Here is a 22,303-nt window from a genome sequence, read left to right as displayed (position 1 = left end):
ACTCCGATACGAACTGACTGCACGCACGGAAGAGCAGATACAAACCCACAAGCACAAACTGAACGGCAGAAAAGCCACGAGTCTGAAAAAGCGCAAATCGTCTCTCACCAAACTTTTACTAACACGAGATTAGCAAAAGGAGCCCAAAGGGTGCCGCACTTGGTTCTGAAACGGCCTTTTCTAGTCTCGTCGTACGTGGTGTACGTCACCGCGTTGTTGGCGATCGGAAATTCCAACAACTTTGTGCGACCGTGTGTAGGCAAAACAAGTTTAAGCCAACATCCATCGGAAAAAATCCTAGGATTTTGTTGTCGGAATGTCCGAACAAAGTCCGACCGTGTGTATGGGGCATTACACATTGAGCACAATAAAAAAAAAGACATTACTGTCAAAAGGAAAAGATACATAAGCTGCACATCATGAAGCAGACCGTTGTGCATATAGTGAGATGAATGGCAGTCTCAGCCTGGACTCCAGCCAAGCCACGCCCCTGCTGATTTTGTACATTTGCCCACTGACAAAGAAATGATCAGTCTATAATTTTAATGGTAGGTTTATTTTAATAGTGACAGACAGGATAACAACAAAAATATCCAGAAAACCGCATTTCAAAAACGTTATAAATTGATTTGCATTTTAATGAGTGAAATAAGTATTTGACCCCTTCGTAAAACATGACTAAGTACTTGGTGGCAAAACCCTTGTTGACATTTCCTGTAGTTGGCCACCAGGTTTGCACACATCTCAGGAGGGATTTTGTCCCACTCCTCTTTACAGATCCTCTCCAAGTCATTAAGGTTTTGAGGCTGACGTTTGACAACTTGAACCTTCAGCTCACTCCACATATATTCTATGGTATTAAGGTCTGGAGACTGGCTAGGCCACTCCAGGACCTTAATGTGTTTCTTCTTGAGCCACTCCTTTGTTGCCTTGGCCGTGTATTTTGGGTCATTGTCATGCTGGAAGACCCATCCACAACCCATTTTCAATGCCCTGGCTGAGGTAAGGGGTTCTCATACAAGATTTGACAGTACATGGCCTTGTCCATCGTCCCTTTGATGCGGTGAAGTTTCCTGTCCCCTTAGCATAAAAACACCCTCAAAGCATAATATTTTCACCTCCATGTTTGACGGTGGGGATGGTGTTCTTGGGGTCATAGGCAGCATTCCTCCTCCTCCAAACTCGGCGAGTTGAGTTGATGCCAAAGAGCTCGATTTTGGTTGCATCTGACCACAACACTTTTACCCAGTTCTCTGAATCATTCAGAAGTTTATTAGCAAGCTTCAGACGGGTCTGTACATGTGCTTTCTTGAGCAAGGGGATTTTGTGGGCGCTGCAGGATTTCAGTCCTTCAATGGGTAAAAAATGGCCACAAACCTCAAAGCTGGTCACAAACATCAAGATTACTAAACAGCAGATATATATATAAGCAAAAATAAAATATCAAAACTGCAAAAAATTGCAAAACAACATTGTTGAGTTATTCATTTAAGGTAACCAATGTAATTATTATTAATAAGTTGTTCATTTAACCACATTTAATCACATCTCGAAAAAATTTACCCCCTTCCTGACCAGAGCATTTTTTGCGATTTGGCACTGCATCAATTTAGCTGACAATTGCGCGGTCATGCGACGTTGTACACAAACAAAATTGACGTCCTTTTTTTCCCACAAATAGAGCTTTCTTTTGGTGGTATTTGATCACCTCTGTGCTTTTTATTTTTTCCGCTATAAACAAAAAAAGGCAGACAATTTAGAAAAAAAGCAATATTTTTTACTTTTTGCTATAATAAATATCCCCAAAAACTTTATAAAAAAAATTAATTTCTTCCACAGTTTAGGCCGATGTGTATTCTTCTACATATTTTTGGTAAAAAAAATTGCAATAAGTGTATAGCATCTACAAAATAGGGGATAGATTTATGGCATTTTTATTATTTTTTTTTTACTAGTAATGGTGGCGATTTGCGATTTTTATCGGGACTGCGACATTATGGTGGACAAATCGGGCACTTTTGACACTAGTTTGGAACCATTGGCATTTCTACAGCGATCAGAGCTACAAATAGCCACTGATTACTGTATAAATGACAGTGGCAGGGAAGGGGTTAAACACTAGTGGGCGATCAAGGGGTTAAGTGTGCTCCCTGGATGTGTTCTAACTGTGGGGGGGATGGGATCACTACAACATGACAGAGATCACTGCTCCCAATGACAGGGAGCAGTAGATCCCTGTCATGTTGCTAGGCAGAACAGGGAAATGCCTTGTTTACATAGGCATCTCCCCGTTCTGCCTCTCCTCACCGCAATCGCGGGCCGATGTCTAACATCGAGTTTGCGGGACCCGCGGGCATGCTCAAAGGGATGTAGGCAGCAAATTCAAAGGGATGTACGGGTACGCCCTTTTGCCTGCCCGTGCCATTCTGCCGATGTAAATCGGAGTGCAGCGGTCGGCAAGTGGTTAAAGTGACCAATGTATTTATCCACATAGAAAAAAGAAAAGAAAAATGTAAGTGTGCCTGCGTGTGTTAACCTAGTGAGCATAATTAAAACTAATAAAGTTTATTGAGGAAAGAATTAAAAACAAACAATGAATGGATATGCTCTGGTACAGAATCAAAAATAATAAAAAAGACAAGACACCCCAAACCACAGACATAATGGGAGCACATTAGCGATCGGTTTGTTACTGTGTACCATCAAAGATTTAAAGCAATGTGTGCCTATATATGTAATAATCAATGTATATGATGAGAAATGCATAAATCATACCTACCTTTATATGACCAACATAAAAATGCATACTACATAAAAAGGTGTTTTACATTGGAGATAAAATAATAAAGGATAAAAAATAAACGGTGAAATGGAGAAAGAATGACAAAGAAAAGGGATTGAAACATTATAAAAGGACAAATTACTCATAACAATGGGTGATGTTCCATTCAAAATTATTTTCACTGTTATATATACTGTTATAAAACAAAATATCACTTTTTTAAGCAACCTTTTTTTTATGAATGACATCTATTCATCTAGTGTCTACTATGGTAAAGCTGTGATTGGCCACATTTTTTAAATTTAGACTATTAGACCATTTGCTTATCCTGTTGTTCAGCTTTAAAATAGAGCAGTTATGAAGATAGTTTGCATACAGTATGTATTCAATATATATTTAATTTTTCCTATTTTCAGGTATAAGCGGACTTATTCTGGCTGCAGCGGGGGATACTGTGAAGGCAGAATGTGCACGTTTAAGTATGAAAAAGTGCCAAATCATTATTAACTTTCTGATATAACTTGAATGTACCTAAATATAGTGATATGAATGTATATAATTAGCAAGTATTAGAACATCTAAATCCAAGTGTAGAATTCAAGAAAACCTCTATTATCCATTTTTAAAGTTCCCTAATTCCTATTGTATGATTGTACTTATTTTAAATAATCCCCCCTCCACCTTTCCCAGCAGCGAGGATACAGGTATGTACAGTTAAATTGACTTTGAGGGCCCATGAAACTTTTCGAGAGATGTCTTCCTGAGGTTCTGTTCTGTGTTTTGCATGTAGTGTTGTAAGTAGTCAACTTCGTTAACGTTAACCCTTGTCAGCTGCTATCACAATAACCCAACTGGAGGCCAAGTAGCCATTTAACTCTGCTCTTGTTTGACATGACAATGTTCAGTGAAAAGGTCTATGGTAAATAAAAAACTAAAAAAAAAAAATCATTCATTCAGCTTAGTGTAGTACCCTCTACCTAAAGGTAGATGCTAGAGTAGTATTTTTCTAGCTCAGGGCCCAAGTGCAGGTAAATTTAGCCAGGTGTGTGCTTTAGGCTGGGCCTGGTTGTTGTGATTTGGGACTGGGAGTGATTAGTGTAGTGGGGGGTGTGGCCACCTACACTCTGACTCAGAGATGCCTTCCCTGCTTTTAGAAGGATAATTCTGGAAGAGAGGTTGGACTTGAGATCTGAGTGGCAGGCAGCTCATGTGAGGAGCCCTGACCAATCATTAACTTGCATTGGCAGGGGGCAGGCCTCTCATATAAGCTGGGGTCACATGCTTCCAGGGAGGAGTTTGGAGTTCCAGAAAAGACAGCACGGAGTAGTGAGGTGCTGTTCTGGGCATCCCCATGCGGGGATACACCATGCACGGAGGAGGGATGGAGGAACTGCTGGGAAGGAGCTAAAGATAAGGATCTTCATCTCTAAGGAGACATCAAGCTGCTGTGACCGGGGAACACAGGACTTGGATGTAAAGAGGATCAAGCCGAGGAAGTAGCAGTCAAGCGGAGGAGAGTAGAGCAGCATTCTGTGACCGGGGACACAGAGCTGTTCTGGAGGAGAAGGTCAGTGTAACATAAGAAGAGAAACTGGTCAGAGCAGTGTAAAATGTAAAATGCTGTGCCCGGGGAACACAGCATTAATTGTCCTGGACTGATTAAAAGCAATAGTCTGTCCACAGTCATATGTCAGGTCATCGTGTGGGGATGCCGAGTCATCTCCGGCCTGGTTAGCATAATGACAGTGCCTTCCAAAGACTGTGTGGGTGTTTAACTCTCTGGAACATTAGGAAGAAGCGGGGACAGTTTCTAGCCTTTTGGTTCGCAGGGATAATCTCATCAAGGTCTACAACTGAGGAGTTATTCAGAGTAATTGTTTGTTGCTCAATTGGAAGGGAAGAAAAAGGACATGAGTATGTTTTTGCAGTAAGGATTTGCACAGAAGAAGAGGAAGTAATAGCCTGCAGGAAAGTTATCAAACCAAAAGAAACTGGGAAGAAAGGAGTGTATCTAATGTTCTTACAAGGCCACGGCCACTGAATAACTATTTACCACATGCAATGCATCAAATGAGAAAGGCATCTCATGTCATCCTTTCCCCATCCAAGTTTAATTCTGAAATAAATACAACAGAAAACCTTTGACTGTTTTCCTGCTTTAATGGGTTGTGTGGAGTATGGAAGTGTGGTGATTGGCGGATTGCTATAACTAAATCAGCAGCCCTTACGGGGGTACCGCTACATTAGTAATGATAAGAAAATATACTCTGTCTACACATATTTGTGGGCATCTGAATATCATACCTACATGAGCTTGTTGCATATCCCATTTCAAAACCATGGGCATTAAAGAGTTGGATCCCTGACATTTCTAACTATAACAACCTAAGTAGTCTTTTTCAGAAGATTCTGCAGTGTTGCTGTGAAATTTTGTGCCCATTCAACCAATAGGGTGTTTGTGAACTGGACAGGATCTAGTGGGGTGCAGGGGTGGGCTGATTTTAATTTTGCAACCCCCCCGGTCTCTGACAGTGCATCCACTGACCCATGAGGTAGCTAGTTGGGGGGACTCTGATAGGGACAGTTGATGTAAGGGGGCCTCTGATGGGGGCACTTGATTTAGGGGACACTCTGATGGGGGCATTTCATGTAAGGGCACTCTGATGGAGACAGTGGATTTAAGCTGGATTCTAATGGGGCATTTGATGTAAGGGGCACTCTGATAGAGGCAAATGATGTCGGGGGACACTCTGATGGGGGAAATTGATGTGAGGGGGCACTCGTGTTTTGACAGCTTATGTAAGAGGACACTGTGATGTGGAAAATTGATGAAAAAGGACACTCAGATGGAGACATGCGATGTAAAGGGGCACTCTGATGGGGGCGTCTGATGTAAGGGGGTACTCTGATAGGGACACCTGATGTGGGGACGGGGGGGACTCTGACAGGATCCCTAATGTAAGGAGGAACTCTTTTTTGGGATGCCTGATATAAGCGGTAATAAGTTCTGTTTAATCATCCAAATCTGCACCACCTCTGCACTGCCTGTCAATCTTTACTTCCGTGCATCTCTGTCACACTGTTGACATAATGCTCCCTGACTTTTTTTACTGCACCCAGTGGTGTATTTTGGTTTTGTGCTGCCCTAGGCAAGAGTAAAATCGGACACCCCCTCATCCAAATTTGCCCCACCTCTTCCTCTTTAGGCGCCACCTCTTCCTATTAGAGTTCCACCTCTTCTGAGGTGGGGGATGAGAGAGAGAGAGAGGGGCTCCCCTTCCCCCCCGGCATACTACACCAGTAGGTTCTCCAATCCCCCCCCCAAAAAAACGACACCGGATTCTCACGCTCCCGCAGCCTGCCAGCTACCAAGGCTGCACTATTACAGCCTGAAACTCAGGCTTGCTCTGCCAAGTAAGCTACTTCCTGGATTGGAGGCTGCAGCCACCGACACCTCCTGCTTCCGCTTTGCTCCCCTGTCACCGAATGATCAGTCCGCAGCCACCCCTCTTCCACACCCTCCGCACCCCTGTAGTGATGCCACTGCTCATATTATTCCTTCTGCCTGGGGGGCGGGCCACCACTCCTGAAAAATTCTGCCCAAGGCAAACGCCTTGTTTGCCTCATGGTAGATACGCCCCTGACTGCATGCCAATATCAGATAGGCTATACCTGGCCCTGTTGGTGAAATCAGGTACTGGTGTTGGACAAGAAGACCTGGCTTACAATCAGCATTCCAATTCACCCCAAAAGGTGTTTAGTAATGTTGAGGTGATGCTCTGAATAGGGGTCCCTTTAGTTCCTAAGCTCATCTAACTATGTGTAGCACTAACCCCCGAAGGAGCTGCTGATTTAAATTGGGTTGTTCCGTCACCCCTTATCTGTAGTTTCACCACATCAGGAACTTAGAGTCTATATTGGGCCTTGCGCCCACCAATGTATGCACCAGTCACTTAGTTCTTTTTCCAATGCATTATTACAAGACAACTTGAAAGAAGTAGCAGTAAAGAGGTTGAAGGGGAGTTGCAGATACCTTTTTGTAGCAGATCACTTACAGAATCTTCAGAATAAAGGACAAAACACAGTTTTCTCTCTGTAAATCTTGTATGGCTGAGTAGATCCCTGCCACAGATCCAGCAACCTGCAAGATGTCTGGACAAGCCTCCCTCACAGGCTTAGCAGCCAGCATACGCCTGGATAAGTCTCTCTCACAAACTTAGCAGCCAGACAGTTAGTTACCTTGATTGAACTGTAGAACAGCTTCTTCACAGTACCAGCACCTTTAAGCCGACCCGGCAGTACTGTAAGGGTAGGTTAGAGATAGATGCGTCCTCCAAGTAAGTCACCAGGCCCTTCTGAGAGACCAGCCTTCATTCTGGCTCTCTCCAGCAAGGGTCCTCCCCTGGATCTTCTCAGCTTGGCTCGGCTTCTTCCTAGCAGGCAAGACAGCCTAAGGACCACCTCTGCGATAGCAGGCCCCAGACAGGCTTCTGGGCCTACTTGCACAGCTGCAGTGAAGCAGCCCTCCAGCCTGGAGGGCTACGAGGTAAGAACTCCCCCAAGCACATGGCATCTGTCCCAAAAATACTCTCTCCCAGAAAGCACAGCGGCAGGAACCTCCTACTGGCCTGTTTCTGAAAGAAGAATATTCATTAAAGTTTCACTAAGTTGTTATTCGCACACTGTCACATGATACCAGTGACACCTACTGGCAACAGTGGGAGCTGCACAACCAAGTCAATTCCAGAACAGATCCAGTAAACTATATACATTCAATCTGAGCTGGTTACAGCTCATCCAAAAACTAAATTTACATGCGAGCGCCTGGTCAACAGGAGCAGGACGCTACATACTCCCCCCACTACAAAAGACGATGTCCTCAGCGTCTGTAAGGAGAAAAAAAAAATGACTCTCAAGCCTGAGAGTAGGTATCTGAACTAAAACTTGATGGGAAAACTTGATGGATGGGAGAAAAGAAAGACAGTAAAGAAGAATGTTACAGTTCAAACATTAATCAGCAGCATATTCACATCAGTCACGTTACAGGAACCTCTCTATCTATCTAACTGCCCCCATGCTAGCAGCTTGATAGAAGATCTCTTGTTACCTGAAAAACAAAGTTACACATACAGAAATCACATCACAGTGTTACTCATAAATTGGGAGCAAAGCCTCACTCCCAAGAGAATGAAACTTTATTCCACATTTTAAATGCAAAGTAAACTAGAATGTAGCTTAAAAGTCCATCCCTATCTATAAATAGCTTCCGCCATCTAGCACCCAGTAACCAGTATGGCAAAAGTCCTTAATAGCAGGGTCTTGAAATTACTGTACACAATAGAGAATCTTGACCACGAAGTTCTCTAAACCTGTGACTATCTGGCTATGTACCCCATAGTCCATTCAGACCAACAAACTTCTCTCATTCTCTTTCAAAAACTGAAGATTCTTCTTCTGTAGTTTAAACAGGAACAAGCTGTTGCTTTATAGGAGAGAATGACATTTTCCAGCTGAACTATGACAGTCCCTTTAAACAGTTATCAGTAAAAACGAGGATCTGGCAAAGTAACTGTTTTCCCTTGGTTATCCACAGTAGTGACAAAGTAAACAACATTTTCTTTTCCAGGTCTGCAGATGACCACTTTGTCAGAGTAGATATGCCAGCCATAGTTCCACTGAAGCATCCATCATAACGCTCATCCATGACAGACGAATAGCCAGCTTTTCTGAAAGGCCTTGGTACAGACAGGTAGTCCCAGATAGCATAACTGCACCATTCCTCTCGCTTTAGTTCAATTTCCTGCATTGTCTCTGCATAAACATGGAAATTCCAAACCATATTCTGTGGCAACTCTTTTGTTAAGCACTCTTTGCAAGCGAGCAAGCTTGGGCAAAGCTCTGGTATATCCCAATCCAGGAAGCACGCATGGATTCAAAGATTTCTGCACCATAGCTTTAGCAGACAACTTTTTAGGTTTAACTGAACTGATAACTTTAGGCAGGGGCCCACTAGCAACACTTGGCGTTTCCACACTAGATGATGTTCCCCCAAAGTCTAGAGCTGTCCATTCAGGGAAAGTGAAGGCAGAAGCAACATTCTCACTATTAGCCCATAACAGTTCTTGTGGCATAGATTCAAACAGTTCATCATCACCAGATAAATCAGATAAGGAATCCAGCTCAGAATCCCTTAATTCTTCAGCAGGCACATATCTACACATTGACCCCACTGAAATATTTGTCCCAGATTTCTCACCAGTTCCTGACATGGATTTTCCAGGAGTGACGCCTTCCTTGCGCTCCGGTCCTGGTGGTCTCTGGGGTAGGCCTCGATCACGGCCGCGGGATGCCTTTACATAGCCCACCTTCATCTCTCCAGGTATAGCGGGCACAGTAGCAATGGCGATGTCTGCCGATGGCACTTTAGAGACAGTAGCAGCGACATCATCAAATGGAACACTCACAGTAGCAGACGCGGTGAATGTAGATTTTCCTGCAGGGGTAAAGGCAACAGCCTCTGCAGTAGCAGCACCTGTGGCCCAATCAACTCTGTAGGCCCGGGGCGGCATGGTAGGGTGTTCCACAGCAAACAGGTACTCCCCGCAGTGCAAACAATTAACAAACGGACAGGGGTGTATGGCCAGTCCTTCACACTTGTGACATAACATACCCAGTGCTTCATGGTCCCTGACGGTATACAGCACAAACCGACCAATTGGCTTCAGGCGGATGCCAGTTTCTGTTATCAGGGTTCCGGACAGCATAGTACTTGCAGCGGTGCTGGCAAGAAACATCTTGGACCCCACTGCAGTTTGCACAAGAGAAAATTCAGCCATAGCTGGGCTCTGATCTTCCCTGTAGTAACAGTAAACTTTCTCTCTTCAGCGCCAGACACACACACAGCATCTCACACAGCAGCAAGCAGGTATAGCTCCTCCCTCTTGCTCCTCTGATCACGTAGCTCCCGGGCTTTTACTTCTCCACCCGCAGCCTACGCAGTCAGAAATGTGATCTTGCAATTTAACCCCTCTTTTTCCTGGAGAAAGTGACAAAGTCCAGGAACCCTTCTTTTAGCATAGATAGGGCACCGGCAAACAATCCCGGACGACGCCCCCACATGTAGCACTAACCCTCGAAGGAGCTGCTGATATACCTGTACCTTACCTGTAGTTTCACCACATCAGGAACTTAGAGTCTATATTGGGCCTTGCGCCCACCAATGTATGCACCAGTCACTTAGTTCTTTTTCCAATGCATTATTACAAGACAACTTGAAAGAAGTAGCAGTAAAGAGGTTGAAGGTGAGTTGCAGATACCTTTTTGTAGCAGATCACCTACAGACTTCAGAATAAAGGACAAAACACAGTTTTCTCTCGGTAAATCTTGTATGGCTGAATAGATCTATGCCACAGATCTAGCAACCTGCAAGATGTCTGGACAAGCCTCTCTCACAGGCTTAGCAGCCAGCATACGCCTGGATTAGTCTCTCTCACAGGCTTCTGGGCCTACTTGCACAGCTGCAGTGATGCAGCCCTCCAGCCTGGAGGGCTACGAGGTAAGAACTCCCCCAAGCACATGGCATCTGTCCCAAAAATACTCTCTCCCAGAAGGCACAGCGGCAGGAACCTCCTACTGGGCTGTTTCTGAAAGAAGAATATTCATTGAAGTTTCACTAAGTTGTTATTCGCACACTGTCCCATGATACCAGTGACACCTACTGGCAACAGTGGGAACTGCACAACCAAGTCAATTCCAGAACAGATCCAGTAAACTATATACATTCAATCTGAGCTGGTTACAGCTCAGCCAAAAACTAAATATACATGTGAGCGCCTGGTCAACAGGAGCAGGGCGCTACATATGTTTTTAGCTGGTTTTTGCACAGATGCACAAGGTTGGAAGCACACAATTGTCCTAAATATCTCTTTATGCTGTTGCATTGACTGCACCCTACACTGCCTGGACTTAATAGTATTTTTTTGGAGATCCTCATAGTTTGCCGTAGCTAGCATGATCTTTGCTATACATGGGGACCCAGTGGGCTTGTATGGTTATAGCTGACTAGCTACTGCTGTCGTTCTTTTTTCAGTGCAACCAAAGCCAAAATGCAGATAAGGAGCTATTTTATAGGCCTTAGTCTGTAGTACTACTTTAAGGTAGGGGGAAATGAAATATGGTCATAGAACTTTGATTATGGTTGGATGTGTGGGCATGATAATACCATATCTTTGTGGTCATGTTGCTGTATAAATGTGCACCCTCAGATCATCTAGGCATGCAAGTTTGAGCTTCAAACCTGGAAGATAGAGTAAGAAGGCAAATCCTCATGGCTCCAGCTTATATAGGGAAACAAAAAGAATCAGACAGAGTTTCCAGACTTCTCCAAGTAATCATTGCCCACAAGAGCAGTCATTTCAGAAGGTGTCTGTCTACTTCTGCCATAGACAGTAAAAGGTTACTCAGTTGCCAAAAAAGGGTAGACATGGAAATGCTTGTGGCTGTAACCAACTTATAGATCAATGCTATTCTACATATTCTGAAACATTTGAAATAGAATCATAGTATTCATCTATATTTTTAACAGAAGGTAGGGATGGGCTATCTGTTCGAGTCGAACATGAGTTTGCCTCGAACATTGGCTGTTTGCCGAACAACAAACAATTTGGGGTGTTCGCGGCAAATTCGAAAAGCCGCAGAACACCCTTTAAAAGTCTATGGGAGAAATCTAAAGTGCTAATTTTAAAGGTTAATATGCAAGTTATTGTCATAAAAAGTGTTTGGGGACCTGGGTCCTGCCCCAGGGGACATGTATCAATGCAAAAAAAAGTTTTAAAAACGGCCGTTTTTTCAGGAGCAGTGATTTTAATAATGCTTAAAGTGAAACAATAAAAGTGAAATATTCCTTTAAATTTCGTACCTGGGGGGTGTCTATAGTATGCCTGTAAAGTAGCGCATGTTTCCCGTGTTTATAACAGTCCTCGAGCAAAATTACATTTCTAAAGAAAAAAAAGTCATTTAAAAGTGCTAGCGCTAGTGCCGGCTATTAATGAATTGTCGGTCCTGACAATACACATAAAAGTCATTGAAAGTCATAAAAAAACTTTTTAAAAAATGCGTGGCGGTCCCCCAAACTTCCATTACCAGGCCCTTCAGGTCTGGTATGGATATTAAAGGAAACTCCGCGCCAAAATTTAAAAAAAAATGGCATGGGGTTCCCCCAAAAATTCACACCAGACCCTTATCCAAGCACCCAACCTGGCAGGCCACAGAAAAAGAGGGGGGGCGAGAGAGCGACCCCCTCCTGAACCGTACCAGGCCACGTGCCCTTAACATGGGGAGGATGTCCCCATGTTGACAGGGACAAGGGTCTCATCCCCACAACCCTTGCCCGGTGGTTGTGGGGGTCTGTGGGTGGGGGGCTTATCAGAATCTGGAAGCCCCCTTTAACAAAGGGGACACCCAGATCCCGCCCCCCTATGTGAATTGGTAAGGGGTACATTGTACCCCTACCATTTCACAAAAAGAAAGTGTCAAAATGTTAAAAAAAAACACAGGAGACGGCTTGGGACAAGTCCTTTATTAAAAATAAAAAATAAAAAATAAAAAAGAGATTCCAGCGATGTAATCCAATAAATCCATGTACCCACTCCAGCGATGTAATCCAATTCTCGATCTCCAGTGATGGATGATCTCCAGCGAGGAACACGCACAGGATCCTGCCTCCACCAGAGGCACCCAGCCAATGACGCTGCGCCAGCTTGACAGCTCTTATGTAGCTGAGGGCGGGGCAACCCGTCACATGACCCCATTCCCCTCTGACAAGGGGAAACACCGGGGTTTCCCTGTGACGTGTACGGGTGACCCCGCCCCCCTCTGATGCAAAGCAGGATTCCCGTTGCATCAGAGGGGGCGGGGTCACCCGTACACGTCACTGGGAAATCCTGGTGTTTCCCCTTGTCAGAGGGGGAGGGGGTCACGTGCCGGGTGGCCCTCAGCTACATAAGAGCTGTCAAGCTGGCGCCGTGTCATTGGCTGGGTGCCTCCGGTGGAGGCAGGATCCTGTGCGTGTTCCTCGCTGGAGTCGCTGAAGATCATCCATCACTGGAGATCGAGAATTGGATTACATCGCTGGAGTAGGAGCATGGATTTATTGGATTACATCACTGGAATCTCTTTTTTATTTTTTTATTTTTAATAAAGGACTTATCCCAAGCCATCTTCTGTGGTTTTTTAACATTTTGACACTTTCTTTTTGTGAAATGGTAGGGGTACAATGTACCCCTTACCAATTCCCATAGGGGGGGACCGGGATCTGGGTGTCCTCTTTGTTAAAGGGGGCTTCCAGATTCCAATAAGCCCCCTGCCCGCAGACCCCCACAACCACCGTGCAAGGGTTGTGGGGATGAGGCCCTTGTCCCCATCAACATGGGGACATCCTCCCCATGTTGAGGGCATGTGGCCTGGTACAGTTCAGGAGGGGGGGCACTCTCTCATCCCCCCTCTTTTCCTGCTGCCTGCCAGGTTGCGTGCTCAGATAAGGGCCTGGTGTGGATTTTTGGGGGAACCCCACGCCATTTTTTTTTTAATTCTGGCGCGTAGTTCCCCTTAAAATCCATACCAGACCTGAATCTGGTATGGTTTTTTGGGGGGTACCCCACGCTTTTTTTTATTTTGGCACGGAGTTCCCCTTAATACCCATGGAATTTTGGGCCCCCCCACGCATTTTTTAAAAAAATTTTCAATGACTTTCAATGACTTTTATGTGTATTGTCGAGACCAACAATTCATTAATAGCCGGCACTAACGCTAGCACTTTTAAATTACTTTTTTTTCCTTTAGAAATTTCATTTTGCTCTAGGACTGTTATAAACACGGGAAACATGCGCTACTTCATAGGCATACTATAGACACCCCCCCCCAGATACGAAATTTAAAGGAAAATTTCACTTTTATTGTTTCACTTTAAGCATTATTAAAATCACTGCTCCCGAAAAAACAGGCATTTTTAACACTTTTTTTTGCATTGATACATGTCCCCTGGGGCAGAACCCGGGTCCCCAAACACTTTTTATGACAATAACTTGCATATTAACCTTTAAAATGAGTACTTTTGATTTTTCATGTTCGTGTCCCATAGACTTTAACGGTGTTCGCGTGTTCGAACAAATTTTTTGCCTGTTCGCATGTTCTGGATGCGAACTGAACAGGGGGGTGTTCAGCCCATCCCTACCAGAAGGAAATATAAATTAATGACTAATCATTTCATGTGCTTCCAGGCCGGCTCCCCAATGATGGACATGTTGTAACTGTGGCTGGAAATCTGGAGTGTCAAAGAATAATTCACCTGAGAGATGTAACAGCAGAGACCATTGTGACATTGGTGAAAAAAACTCTGAAGTCCTGTGACCAGTTCAATATGGCATCTGTTAGCTTCCCAGCCCTTGGAACTGATACTCTTGATGCCCAGACATCCATTAAATTAATTATAAAGGGGATTGAAGATTACATGACTAACCCATCTATCATGACAATCATCTCAAAGATTGGCATCATTGTCGGAGAGCAGAATGTTTATGACCAGTACTTAAAGTTTTTTCAAAACTACCAGGTATATAGGAGGATTTAGTAATACTGCTAAGATTTCACGTTTTTTTCTTATAAAATGCAAATAAGCTATTGAATGTAGCAAGCTAAAGTGTAGAGACAAAAGAAACCCATTTAAGCCAATGACGTGTTTATTAAAAAAAAATATTTATATGTAATTTTAAAAAATACCTTGGTCTGTCTTTGTACTAGTTTATCATAATTCACTCACATCAGCATGAAGACTGGGAAAGGAATGGGTAGCACTGCTAGCCAATCAGGCTTTACTGCATTGACCAGCACTGTGAATCTGATAAATGGAGCTTGATGATTGGAGGTGAAAGCAATGAAATGACCTTATCAGTGAGCTGTTGTTTATTTAGTATCTGATCACGGTAAAGGGGTCAGGACTTTGTTGTGTGTCTGGGAGGGGTGACTGCTAAATTATATTTTTTTGGCAGGTTGGGTATTTCACACAATTGTATTTCAATTGTGTATTTTAGCTATTTGCCTACATGTTAACTAAGCTTTCTATGTATTCTGTTCTGAGACGAAGCTCTCATCATCGAAATGCTAGTTATGTCCTAGAAGGCGATAATAAAAGGCATAAAGGCATTTACACAAATCCCACCAGAAAAAGGTGATGGGGGGCTGGGGAGAACAGAAGATCTATAAACGGTAAAGTCCAGACTTCCATGATGAAAATAATTGTAAGATTGATTAAAATTGTTTAAATTTAAATTGTAAAACTTTAGCTTCAGTTTTAAATGTACTTTAAAGGGTTACTAAACCCTTGTTTTTTTGTTCTTTTTTTAAATAACAAACATGTCATATTTACCTCCACTGTGCAGTTTGTTTTGCACAGAGTTTCCCCGATCCTCCTCTTCTGGGGTCCCTGATCAGCACTGGTAGCTCCTCCCCGCATTGAGTGCCCACGGCGGAGAAGCGCTCTCCTTCTGTGGACACCCGTGCGGGCGTGCTCCCAACTCCTGCTTCTGCGTGCATTGACACAGAAAGCAGCTCACCTCCGCCCCTGGCACCCATGTCTTTGGATTTGATTGACAGCAGCGGGAGCCAATGGCAGTACTGCTATCAATCTATCTAATCAGGACACAAGACACCAGTTAGAGCTGGTGTGCTTGTCTCCGGGGAGAAGAAAAACGGGTTCAGGTAAGTAAAACGGGGGCACTGGGGGGCTGCAGCACTACAGAAGGTTTTTCACCTAAATGCATAGAATGCATTAAGGTGAAAAATCATGAGGATTTATAACCCCTTTTAATTAAATTAAACTTTTTCAACTTTTTTGGATAAAAAACAAAACAAAGCAAACAAAACATGAAAATAATCTAAAGTTCAAAAGTTTGTTATTAGCATTGGATAGTGTGGAAGAGTTGCCGGCCATTCACGGTTTGAATTTCAGCTGGTTCAGAAGGAACCGGCCAAGATTTGAACCGTTAATGGGCAGGGCAGGCTGAATGTACCATATTAATCAAACCACTATAAGGCTTTTATTGCTGTCTGTTTCCTGGAAAGGCACCCCCACACACTCACACACACCTCTTTTTGACCTAGTGACCATTGCCAATATTTCATATTGTCACCAGAACAGAAATACCAGGAAATCTTCCAATGGGGACACTTGTTACAGTGACAACAGTCTAGGAGGAATCGCCTTAAGTTAGGAAAGTTAACTTCTACCTTCCTAAATAGGACATAAATTTTAACCATTCCCTGCTCTATGCAAAGTGAAAAAAGATTTGGCTTTTGATATATATCATTTTGATACATAATTTTAGAAGAAATTAGTTTTTTAATAGAATTACAAAATAACAATGTTATGACTGTAATGGCACAGCCAAAAAATAAATAGATTGAACTTTGAAGATCAGCCAGGAGGCAAGAGGAGCAAATAATACCAACAGTTAAACCTAAAAAATACGTTGGCACTAACATCTAATTCAAAAAATAACAATCCTCTAATATACAACAGTTACATATAAGTGAAGCACCAGTGATAAACTCAAATTGTGCTCCTCATAAGTTGTATTATACTGCATAGGGTATTTTACAGTGCCTTGAACAAGTATTGATACACCTTGAAATTTTCCACATTTTGTCATGTTGCAACCAAAAATTTAAATGTATTTTATTGGGATTTTATGTGATAGACCAACACAAAGTGGCACATAATTGTGAAGTGGAAGAAAAATGATAAATGGTTTTCAAATTATTTTTACAAATAAATATCTGAAAAGTGTGGCATGCATCTGTATTCAGCCCCCTTTACTCTGATACCTCTAACTAAAATCTAGTGGAACCAGTTGCCTTCAGAAGTCACCTAATTAGTCTACCTGTGTGTAATTTAATCTCAGTATAAATACAGCTGTTATGTGAAGCCCTCAGAAGTTTGTTAGAGAACCTTAGTAAATAAACAGCATCACGAAGGCCAAGAAACACATCAGACAGGTCAGGGATAAAGTTGTGGAGAAGTTTAAAGCCGGGTTAGGTTATAAAAAAAATTATCCCAAGCTTTGAACATCTCACGGAGCACTGTTCAATCCATCATCTGAAAATGGAAAGAGTATGGCACAACTGCAAACCTACCAAGACGTGGCCGTCCACTTAAACTGACAGACCGGGCAAAGCGAGCGTTAATCAGAGAAGCAGTCAAGAGGCCAACGGTAACTCTGGAGGAGCTGCAGAGATTCACCGCTCAGGTGGAAGAATCTGTCCACAGGACAACTTTTAGTTGTGCACTCCACAAATCTGGCCTTTATGAAGAGTGGAAAGAAGAAAGCCATTGTTGAAAGAAAGCCATAAGAAGTCCCGTTTGCAGTTTGCGAGAATCCGTGTGAGGGACACAGCAATCATTTGGAAGAAGGTGCTTCCTTCCAAGAAATTGAACTTTTTGGCCTAAAAGCAAAACATTATGTGTGGCGGAGAACTAACACTGCACATCACCCTGAACACACCATTCCTACAGTGAAACATGGTGGTGGCAGCATCATGTTGTGGGGATGCTTTTCTTAAGCAGGGACAGGGAAGCTGGTTAGAGTTGATGAGAAGATTGATGAAGCCAAATGTAGGGCAATCTTAGAAGAAAACCTGTAGAGTCTGCAAAGGACTTGAGACTGGGGTGGAGGTTCACCTTCCAGCAGGACAACGACCCTAAACATACAGCCAGAGCTAAAATGGAATGCATATTCATGTGTTAGAATGGCCCAAAGTTCAGACCTAAATCCAATTGAGAATCTGTGACAAGACTGGAAAAATTGCTGTTCACAGACGCTCTCCATACAATCTGACAGGGCTTGAGCTATTTTGCAAAGAAAAATGGGCAAACATTTCATTCTCTAGATGTGCAAAGCAGGGAGAGACATCCCCAAAAAGACTTGCAGGTGCACACCACACTTTTCACATATTTGTAAAAAAAAAAAAAAAATGTAAAATCATTTATCATGTTCCTTCCACTTCACAATTATGTGCCACTTTGTGTTTGTCTATCACATAAAATCCCAATAAAATACATTTAAGTTTTTGGTTGTAACATGACAAAATGTTGAAAATTTCAAGGGGTATGAAAATTTTATCAAGACACTTATATTCATAATAATTACAGGGCATTATAAAACACACAGCAACAGCTTCACCATGGTAATGCAATGTCCATATGTAATTGTACAGTAAGGGATTAGTATTTTTATCGCAGGTTATTGTGTTAGTGTGGGCTTTATTTAGATAGTTGCTAGAATGAATGTTGATTGTCTTCCCTGGAGTTAAAAAAATTGTATGTCAAGGTTGGAAACCATAGAGAAACCTCAATTTCTGGTACACATTTGTCACAACTTTGGCCACATGAAATGATCTATATTTGCTTTTTTTTGTTGTTTTTCTATGATTTAGACCAATTATCCTCACTTCACGGCATTTGGGAAAACCATAGAGTTAATAAAAGGAGACATCACAGACCAACCTGTGGACTGCATTTTGAACCTTACAAATCAGACCTTAAATCAATCTTGTGGTAAATATATAAAGTAGCTCTATAACAGTAATATACAATATTGTTTGATTCTTCAGTACTCTTTAGTATGTAACATACAGACCAGTAGATTATAGACAGGAGTCTTGGAGCTGGTATATATTGGGTTCAGGAAGGGTAGGTGTTTCACAAAGAGAGAGGTGAGTGTGCAATGGGTTAATTTTATGTCAGCGGGTATATGGCGGGTTAGTGTTAGGGTTACAAGAAAGACTGGAGTAAGGGTTAAAAGGAAGATTAGCTTGTGGGTTAGTGTTAGGATTAAAGGGAAGGTTAAAGTTAAAATTACAGGGAGCGTCAGAGTTAAATGGAGTGAGCCATGGGCCGTCTTTGTTACTGTAAGTGCGGCTTCTTTCCCATTGCAACTCTCAAACAACAGCTACCATATTTGCAATAGCTGCAAGTGGTGTAGATATTAAAGCATTTTTATCTCAAGCAGCAACTTAATGAAAGCCTGGCATTGGCAGCCAGCAAGTAGGTAGAGCAAGTGCTGGAGCAGGTATGAGTCTGTTGTATTTGTTTGAGTATCATTGGCAGCAAGCATAGGGATTTTTTAAAACACTCTTCAAACACATTAATTATAGTTGTAATACAGGCTGGTGCAGAAAGAACAGAATATAACAGATCATGTGATCAGGTACAGGCTTCAGGCTCCAACTTCACTTTATAGTTACTAAATGAGGCCAGGTGTGAAGACTACAGAGTGGCTTCCCTGCTGTTCAAGGGAACCTTACAGATGGCAATGGAGAACAAGATCCAGCAGCTTAGATTTTCGTATATATAAACTATAGGAGATTAGAAAGCTCTAGCTGTACATGATCTGTGAGTGCAGATGCATAGCTCCCAACCATCCCTGATTTCGAGGGACTGTCCCTGATTTGGAACAAAGTCCCTCTGACCCTCTTTCCTTCTCATTTGTCCCTCATTTTGGTCTGATCTATATAGTTGTATATAAAATGCACTATTTATCTTTCAGAAAGTGTTTCCCAGTGCTAAACCTTTCATCAAATTTCTAAATTGCTGCATTTGTAAATTTCAAATGCCAGTATAAAGGAATAGTAGGGGTAAATAAAAAAAGCACTATACACACTATAAGGGCACTCTCACACTAGGTCGGGAGGGCATCGGCAATAAAGCATCGATTTTCCATCGTTTTAGCAGCGCTTTTCTTTACTTGGTTCCGATTTGCTGTGAAACAAACACCGAGGAAAATAATTGTTTGCCCAATTCTCTTATTATATTATGTACCCCACATTAGCTTTAGGGCTGCAGGAAGAATTTCTGTTGTAGTTATAGTAAATGTTAGAGGGCAATGGTTACAGGGGGAGGAAGAGTTAGTGCAAGGGTTACAGAGGGAGTCAATGTGAGATGGAGATTAAAGTGGATGTAAACCTTCTCCTATACCCAGTGAGATGAACAGATTCAGATGATACACAGAGATAAAACAAATCTCCCTACATAAGTTGTACATGTATATCTGCTGTTTTCATCTTGCCATATTCTTTAGAAAGTGAACAACGTTTTAGAATTTGTTCTTCATGTTACAGCAGTGGGAGTGGAGTCCTGGCATACACTATGTGACAGCTGATTGGAGAAAAGGCACCCCCCCCCCCCCCACATAGGCAGAGGAACAAAGATACTTGCAGAGCTGAGCTGTGAATAGACAAGCTCTCTGCTAATCTATTCATAGTACCCACCCCAACACAAATTTTCACTTGCTTTTTTCTCCAGTGTCGGAGAACTTGTCAGAAGTTATTGTGCTGATAACAGAGCAGCAGAAAATCACAGGACTTAGTGCTTTGGAGAGAGATAAGAAAACACTACAGATATATGTGCCCAGGTCAAATTTCATGAATTGGTTTTACATCCACTTTAAGAAAGGGCATTGCTCTTAGTTCCAGAATTTTTGCACTGAAAATTACTAGCGCCAAGTTCCCAATTTAACCTGTTGTGCAAATGTGGTATAGCACAGAGTTTTCTAGTACTTTCGGTTACACGGAATTTCCCAGACGTCATTGCATCGTATACCACCTTCACAAGTTGTGCCATGTCTTAAACAGGGGTCTCTAAACTTCCTAAACAAAAGACCAGATTACTGTCCTTCAGACTTTAGGATGACCTGGACTGTGGCCAGTGGGAGTATAAAATGTCTTGGCATCAGTGGAAGTACAGTAAACAATGCCTCAGGCTTGGGTGTCAGTGGGAGTAAGAAAATTATAGTAGCACCCTTAGTCGAAGGAGGAATAGTGCCTCATCATTGGTATTGGTGGGCAGAATCGTGGCAATCATTGGTACCAGTGAGAGATATAGTAGTACCCCATTGTTGGTATCAGTGGAAGAAATAGTGCCCGGTCCATGGTTTTAATGGGAGGAATAGTGCCCCATCCTTGGTGTCAGTGGGAGTAGTAGTCCCCCATCCTTGGTATCAGTGGGAGGAATAGTGCCCCATCCTTGGTGTCAGTGGGAGGAATAGTGCCTCATCCTTGGTGTCAGTGGGAGCAATAGTGGCTTTTATCAGTGCCCCAAGGGCAAGCAAAGGGCCAGATCTGGCCTACAGGCCACAATTTGGAGACCACTGGTCTAGTTATCGCACTAGATTGTATACCACCTAGATACTCTGCTACAACCACACCTTAGCACTCTTAGGAACTGTCCAGAAGACTCAGGTTTTTGAATTTACACTAAACAGGACTACTCCTTTAACGTATGTATTCCATATTTCTATTTTCAGGTGTTTCTGGAGCTATACTGTCAGCTGCTGGTGACACAGTGAAAGAAGAATGCAGTAGGATCGGTAAATCTAAGTTATTAATTTTTTGTATGAACCTCATGAGTGTACTATACTCATGTCTAACAACAGCTCACAATAAATACTCCATACCCAAGTTTAAACAACTAAAGATTGTGAAAGGTTTACGGTCGGTAACATTAAATATATGCTGGTAGCTCAAAGTGAAATGAGTGATATTCTCAATTTTTTGGCCCATTCTCATAAAATAATTTCACCAAGTTTTTTTAATGAAATGTTTTGTAGTATGTGTACAAGTAAAACTACTGTCAAGATCTGCTATTGGAAAAAGCATGGGATCTGCTTATTATGCAGATTTGCTTTTTAGTTGTGCAGACCAGCAAACGAGAAAGGAGGAGATTCTTCTGACACTTCTCAACACCCCGGACACCCTCTTTCCTCTACAGTTACATTCGTGGAAATAGCCACAAAAGGTCCTGAATTAGACAAAAGAGGGAAACAAAGCAAAAAAATGGTTATTAGAATTGTGACGTTTGGTGCTGCTCAGGGCTTTTTTTTCTGAGAGAATAGGTGCAGGAACTAGGTTTGAGTACCCCCCCCCCCTTGTCTCCACCCCCTACCCACCTCCCAGTACTTCCCCAAGTATCATTTGCTAAATAATTTGTATGGAATTTGTTCTAGTCTAATAACAAGAAAAGCAGTAAAAATGGATGCACTGGAGCCAGCAACAATAGATTCTCCCAAGCAACAATAGATTCCCCTCCCACCAATAATAGACCCCACCCCAACAACAATAGGTCCTCCCAAACAACAAAAATTCCCCTCCCAGTAATAGACCCTACTCCAGCAACAGTAGAGCCCTCACACAACAATAGACTTCCCCAGCAACAATGGTCCCCACCCCAGTAACAATAGTTCCCCCCAGCAACAATAGACCCCACCCCAGCAACAATAGTTCTCCACACAACAATAGATCCCCCCACACAGAAACAATGGACCATCCACAACAAAATACCACCCTCAGCAACAAAAAGATCCATCCCAGCATCATTAGACCCCACCCCCAGCAACATCAACAGATCTCCCAGCGGTCAGCATTAATAGACCCTCCAGCAGCCAGCAACAAAAGACCTCTCCCACAAGCACCATA

The 22,303-nt window shown here is 42.7% G+C and overlaps 1 protein-coding gene across 1 annotated transcript in view; it reads left to right on the top strand.

The window, feature by feature from the left end:
- Window positions 1-22,303, top strand: part of LOC141147096 (protein mono-ADP-ribosyltransferase PARP15-like) — a 107,836-nt gene that overhangs the window by 44,624 nt on the left and 40,909 nt on the right. The window contains exons 4-7 of the mRNA XM_073634195.1: window positions 3,199-3,261; window positions 14,059-14,390; window positions 18,269-18,389; window positions 21,136-21,198. Coding sequence (XP_073490296.1) covers window positions 3,199-3,261; window positions 14,059-14,390; window positions 18,269-18,389; window positions 21,136-21,198 — 579 coding nt within the window. The remainder of the gene's footprint in view (window positions 1-3,198; window positions 3,262-14,058; window positions 14,391-18,268; window positions 18,390-21,135; window positions 21,199-22,303) is intronic.

This window comes from Aquarana catesbeiana, linkage group LG06, assembly GCF_042186555.1.
Source record: "Aquarana catesbeiana isolate 2022-GZ linkage group LG06, ASM4218655v1, whole genome shotgun sequence".
Taxonomy (NCBI): Eukaryota; Metazoa; Chordata; class Amphibia; order Anura; family Ranidae; genus Aquarana; species Aquarana catesbeiana.
The sequence above is the reverse complement of the archived record's forward strand: the minus strand, read 5'-3'. Positions and strand labels throughout refer to the sequence as shown.